The 6,412-nt window shown below is 45.7% G+C and overlaps 1 protein-coding gene across 1 annotated transcript in view; it reads left to right on the top strand.

Moving 5' to 3' along the window:
* Nucleotides 1-3,878, top strand: part of LOC106576468 (adiponectin receptor protein 2) — a 31,139-nt gene extending 27,261 nt beyond the window's left edge. Inside the window, exons 7-8 of the mRNA XM_045698671.1 lie at nt 1,173-1,366; nt 3,365-3,878. Coding sequence (XP_045554627.1) covers nt 1,173-1,366; nt 3,365-3,493 — 323 coding nt within the window. The 3' untranslated portion in view covers nt 3,494-3,878. The remainder of the gene's footprint in view (nt 1-1,172; nt 1,367-3,364) is intronic.
* The last annotated feature ends 2,534 nt before the right edge of the window (nt 3,879-6,412 follow it).

Raw genomic sequence — 6,412 nt, 5'->3', positions numbered from 1 at the left:
GTGGACAGTCATGTGTAGCAAGGCCTTATGTAACATCAGTGAAATCAACAGAAAGAGATCAGTGAGGATACAGTTAGTTGTCAGGTGTAACCACTCAGGAGTGGACAAGCCCCTGTCTGTCTATATTAGCCCCTGTCTGTCTATATTAGCCCCTGTCTGTCTATATTAGCCCCTGTCTGTCTATATTAGCCCCTGTCTGTCTGTATTAGCCCCTGTCTGTCTGTATTAGCCCCTGTCTGTCTGTATTAGCCCCTGTCTGTCTGTATTAGCCCCTGTCTGTCCGTCTGTCTGTCTGTATTAGCCCCTGTCTGTGTCTCTGTCTATATTAACCCCCGTCTGTCTGTCTCTGTCTGTCTGTCTGTCTGTCTGTTTATATTAACCCCCGTCTGTCTGTCTGTCTGTCTCTGTCTGTCTATATTAACGTCTGTCTGTCTATATTAACGTCTGTCTGTCTGTCTGTCTGTCTGTCTGTCTGTCTGTCTGTATTAGCGTCTGTCTGTCTGTCTGTCTGTCTGTATTAGCGTCTGTCTGTCTGTCTATATTAGCCTCTGTCTGTCTGTCTATATTAGCCTCTGTCTGTCTGTATTAGCGTCTGTCTGTCTGTCTGTCTGTCTGTCTGTCTGTCTGTCTGTCTGTCTGTATTAACCCCCGTCTGTCTGTCTGTCTGTATTAACCCCCGTCTGTCTGTCTGTCTGTCTCTGTCTGTCTATATTAACGTCTGTCTGTCTATATTAACGTCTGTCTGTCTGTCTGTCTGTCTGTCTGTCTGTCTGTCTGTCTGTCTGTATTGCGTCTGTCTGTCTGTCTGTCTGTCTGTCTGTATTAGCCTCTGTCTGTCTGTCTTATTGCCTCTGTCTGTCTGTCTGTATTAGCCTCGTCTGTCTGTTGCGTCTGTCTGTCTGTCTGTCGTCTGTCTGTCTGTCTGTCTGTCTGTCTGTCTGTCTGTCTGTCTGTCTGTCTGTCTGTATTAACCCCCCGTCTGTCTGTCTGTCTGTCTGTATTAACCCCCGTCTGTCTGTCTGTCTGTATTAACCCCCGTCTGTCTGTCTGTCTGTCTGTATTAACCCCCCGTCTGTCTGTCTGTCTGTCTGTATTAACCCCTGTCTGTCTGTCTGTCTGTATTAACCCCCGTCTGTCTCTGTCTGTATTAACCCCTGTCTGTCTGTCTCCAGGAGTGTTTGTAGGTCTGGGTCTGAGTGGTGTGGTCCCCACCCTGCACTTTGTCATCACTGAAGGCTTGCTGAGAGCCACTACTATGGGTCAGATGGGCTGGCTGCTCCTCATGGCTACTCTCTACATCTCTGGAGCCTGTATCTACGCAGCACGCATCCCAGAGAGATTCTTCCCAGGGAAATGTGACATCTGGGTGGGTACAAGTAGAGAACCTCTGGGCTGCACGCACGCACACACACACACACACACACACACACACACACAGTGGAGTTAAATATAACTCTTTGGCTGTTTAGTGTGGGCTGATTGATCCCAGATGTGTTTGTTTTGAGGAAACCTTTCCTCAGTCTCCCTCACACAGCTGAAGGTAAATAATGAATTGAGGACATTGTATAGGGCAGTGGTTAGGTCATTTAGTATGACAGTACCATCCTTTACACCCCGTCACCTGTGACCCGGTGGTTCCCCTTCATTAACACCCAGCTGGAGAGGGGGCAGGCCTGGGAGAGCTAGCCCAGAACAGGGACATCAGGCTGGGCCTCGCTGCCCCTCTCCTCCCCCCTTTCTGGTCCTCAGCTGGTGGGAGGTTAATATCCTCTGTGTTACAGTACTTTAGGACAGTACTGTGTAGTGGGAGGTTAGTATCCTCTGTGTTACAGTACTTTAGGACAGTACTGTGTAGTGGGAGGTTAATATCCTCTGTGTTACAGTACTTTAGGACAGTACTGTGTAGTGGGAGGTTAATATCCTCTGTGTTACAGTACTTTAGGACAGTACTGTGTAGTGGGAGGTTAATATCCTCTCTGTTACAGTACTTTAGGACAGTACTGTGTAGTGGGAGGTTAATATCCTCTCTGTTACAGTACTTTAGGACAGTACTGTGTAGTGGGAGGTTAGTATCCTCTGTGTTACAGTACTTTAGGACAGTACTGTGTAGTGGGAGGTTAATATCCTCTGTGTTACAGTACTTTAGGACAGTACTGTGTAGTGGGAGGTTAATATCCTCTGTGTTACAGTACTTTAGGACAGTACTGTGTAGTGGGAGGTTAATATCCTCTGTGTTACAGTACTTTAGGACAGTACTGTGTGTGTCTGTCTCAGGTCAGTGTGTGGGGGAATATTCCCTCCCGTTCTCTACATCTGTCCTGGAGATGGTTGCTAGTTAGTTGACAGGTCAGTTGACCGGTCAGTTGACCGGTGAGTTGACAGTCCAGTTGACGGTCAGTTGATAGTCCAGTTGATAGTCCAGTTGATAGTCCAGTTGACAGGTCAGTTGGCAGGTCAGTTGACAGTCCAGTTGACGGTCAGTTGACGTCCAGTTGATAGTCCAGTTGATAGTCCAGTTGATAGTCCAGTTGATAGTCCAGTTGACAGTCCAGTTGACAGTCCAGTTGACAGTCCAGTTGACAGTCCAGTTGACAGGTCAGTTGACAGGTCAGTTGACAGGTCAGTTGACAGGTCAGTTGACGTCCAGTTGATAGTCCAGTTGACGGTACAGTTGACGGTACAGTTGACGGTACAGTTGACGGTACAGTTGACGGTACAGTTGACGGTACAGTTGACAGTCCAGTTGACAGTCCAGTTGACAGGTTAGTTGACAGTCAGCCCCAACGTGAGCCCTGTGTTACCCATGTGGAAGGGAGGAGAGGCCCGGGACAGAAGGGCATGACGATACATCGCTGAGTTAGATGGGCAATGTAGCGTGGCAGGTATTTGGTCCACACCAACTCCTCCATGACATAGTCTGGGCATGTTGTTTACACACACACACACACTGCACGTTTTGGTTTCCCCCCTGACACTACACAGCTGATTGGGGACCGAGTTTGGGGAAACCCTGGACTGAAACTTCCTGTGTCTTAGTGACACACCTGGATGTACGGCTGACTGTGGGGACCATCTTGATGTAGAAGGAGCTATGGGCTGTTTTTAGACACCATCTCTGATCCTCAGACATGATTTACTACAAACATAGAGAGTACATGAACGTTAACCTGGTCTCAGATCTGTTTGTTCTCTTGTCTGCTCCCATGTCCGTCTGTGGCAAACCAAACATGACAATGAGTGAAGTGGTTATCTTGGGGGACAGGCTAATGTAGACCTGTACGTGACCCAGCAACCATAGAGGCTAAATCAGAAGTAACTGAACTCTTCACTGATCATCCCTCTCTCCTCCTCTCTTTCCCTCCAGTTCCACTCTCATCAGCTGTTCCACGTCCTGGTGGTGGCGGGAGCGTTCGTCCATTTCCACGGCGTGTCCAACCTGCAGGCCTTCCGCTACGCTGCCGGGGCGGGCTGTGAAGAGGACAATGCCCTGTGAAGATCCTGGCCGTCACGGCAACGCACCACCAGGGGAGACGCACATATACATACATACACACACACACACACACACACACACACACACACACACACACACACACACACACTGACTCCCCAGTAGCGACCCGTCTCTCTGTCTACAGGAGACCCCTTAGAGGACACATGAAAAAACACACCTACGTCTCAGATGTTTTTCTTCTCCTCTCTCCATCTTGTTTTCAATAACTGCGTCTAGGGGTTCTGGACATTTGAGATTGGTCCCCCCCCATATTGAGTAATCTGTTGAAGTGGTTGTTATGATTATCATCGTTCTAAACGCTGTGCTCACGGTGCAAAGCAACAAAAAAATACAATGTGGGGGTTTCTTAATGCTATAGTGGTGGGGGGTTTCTTAATGCTATAGTGGTGGGGTTTCTTAATGCTATAGTGGTGGGGGGTTTCTTAATGCTATAGTGGTGGGGGTTTCTTAATGCTATAGTGGTGGGGGGTTTCTTAATGCTATAGTGGTGGGGGTTTCTTAATGCTATAGTGGTGGAAAGAAAAGCTGTACAAAAAAAAGAAAGAAATGGAATTATGTGTGGAAAGTATTTTTTTGTTCCATGAAAAGGGTGGGTGCCGGGGGGGTCGGGCAGGCTAGCCGCTTTTCAACGTTTTTCATGTAAATAAGATTTCTAAATTCGGGTTATATAGATTTGTATTAAATATATATAATAATAAATAAAAAAAAACATTAAATACATACAAAAAAATGTTAAGATATTGAATAAAAAAAATCGACAAAGATGATGCGACAACAACCAAGAAAAGCCCATTGTGAATAAAGAAATGATTTGGCCAGAGGGGAAGTAAAGTGGGGATACAGCACAACCACACACTGTTGAAGGGGAGAGGAGATCCAACTTCATAACGAGGGAGGAGGGTCGGCAAGGGTTAAGCCCGAGGGTGGAGATGTGACCTGTGACTGGCTGAAGTTGAGCCCCAGTTGACAAATCAGGTGCTTTTCAACAGTAATGCACTACATGAGGAATAGGGTGCCGTTATGTCTTGACGTGTAGCTACTTTATCTCATCCATTAGACTGTGACATGTAGTGTGTCACTGACTAGTGTGTCACCCCAACAGTCAACACCACCCTTCCTTCCTAACGTTAGAAACCAACGTCGGTGTGTGTACAAAATGGCACACCATTCCCTTTTTATATAGTGCACTACTTTTGACCAGAGCCCAGTGTAAGTCAAAAGTAGTACAAGGATATTTTAGGGAACATGGTGCCATTCCTGATGCGTTAGTTTCTCCAACCCCAAGTGAAACCGTCATCAGTGAAAAGTTGACGTTTCTATCTCCTTACCAAGTGAGCCTAGACTCTTTTCCTTCTGCTCTGGCATAAAGTCACTTGTACTACGTTTTGTGTGAAGTGTGTGATTCATTGACTTTAAGATTACGGCCCAAAGGGCACCCTATTCCCTATTTAGTGCACTACTTTTGACCAGGTAGTGACCTATATAGGGAATAGTGTGCCATTTGGGACAGAAGATCAATATTTCAGAACAAAATATGCATCTCTAAATGTGTTTTATTTTTATTTAGAATGCTATTATTGTCTTATTCATTATCATCACAGGCTTTAAGTTGGGGTTTTTCTTGCTCCAATACTGTTGCGATTGTGTCTGTTTTTTTGGGAGGTTTTCTATTCTCTTTTAAAGGGTGTGTATGTGATTTGAAAAGATTGAAACATGTAATACCAGATTCACTCAGAGGGGTGTCAATCACTCTGGGGTTCTGTTTGGACCTTTGTGTATTAGGGCTTGATTCAGTCCACTGCTGAAGTTCAGCATTAATGCACCATCTGACATTTAAAAGCAATCGTCCCGCGTTTCGCGGAGAATGCTGCCGTGGTAAACGCTGCGTAAGTCGGCTCAATGGGAGGTGAGCTTCGCGATACGGATTGAATTGAGTCCTTTAGTTATTCATGTGTATCAGATCTACTTTCTAGACGTGTAGCTACGCCACGGTGCATAGCTGTGCTGAGGCTGAGAGCCTTCTCTCTCCACTTCAGATTTATCCACCACACACCTGCTCAGTCTTACTGCTTCTGTACCTGTCGCTCCAGTTCAAACACTAACAGACATGTATTCATTGTGACGATATACTGGCGGTGCATCTGAGACCTTGATCTCAGTTCCACTAGAGAACAGTGGTCCCACCTAGCTTGGTTGCCAGGTCAGTATGTGCTTTAGCCAAATAATGCCATGACATTGAAAGTCTGACGTTTTGCTTAAGCCTGTACAGATCTGGCAACTAGGCTAGACCAGACAGTGGAGTCGGACCTTAAACCCTCCATATAACTCTGTTGTAGAGGAGTGTATTTGCTCATCGCAGTTAAAATGCTTATAAACATAATCAGGGAGGCAGTTTCCACTCTTGACTCTTAGGAGGAAGGAGTTTTTCCCTCTTCTGTCCTTCTCTTGGGTTTTGGTCCTTGATAGCCTGGTCCCAGATGTGTTTGTGCTGTCTTGCCAACTCATTGTCAGACTGTGACTGTTGGAGTTGGCTGGACGGCACGAAGAGATCTGGGACCAGGCTAGGTCCTTAATGCTCTGTGTTGAGACTATATAGATGTCTTAACTTCTCAGTCTTCAGCCCAGAGTTACAAGGCCTTTGTTTCATTCTGACATTTCAACAGAAAAAAAAACATCAAAGGAAATGGATGTTTTAGTTTTATTAGTTTTTTTAATTAATTTATTTCATTTTTGTTGTTTTTTGGGGAAGTGCATTTTGTTTGTTGAAGCACACGTCCAGTGTTGACCGTGTGATTTGCAATAGGTCTTTATATCTGCTGTATTGTTCTAATAAAAAGGGTTTGGATTGTGGGAAAGTTTGTGTTTATTGGCTTTGTGATATCTAATACTTTATGTTGA

This window comes from Salmo salar, chromosome ssa17 (genome assembly GCF_905237065.1).
Source record: "Salmo salar chromosome ssa17, Ssal_v3.1, whole genome shotgun sequence".
In the NCBI taxonomy this organism is placed as follows: domain Eukaryota; kingdom Metazoa; phylum Chordata; class Actinopteri; order Salmoniformes; family Salmonidae; genus Salmo; species Salmo salar.
This window is presented reverse-complemented; position numbering and strand designations above follow the sequence as displayed.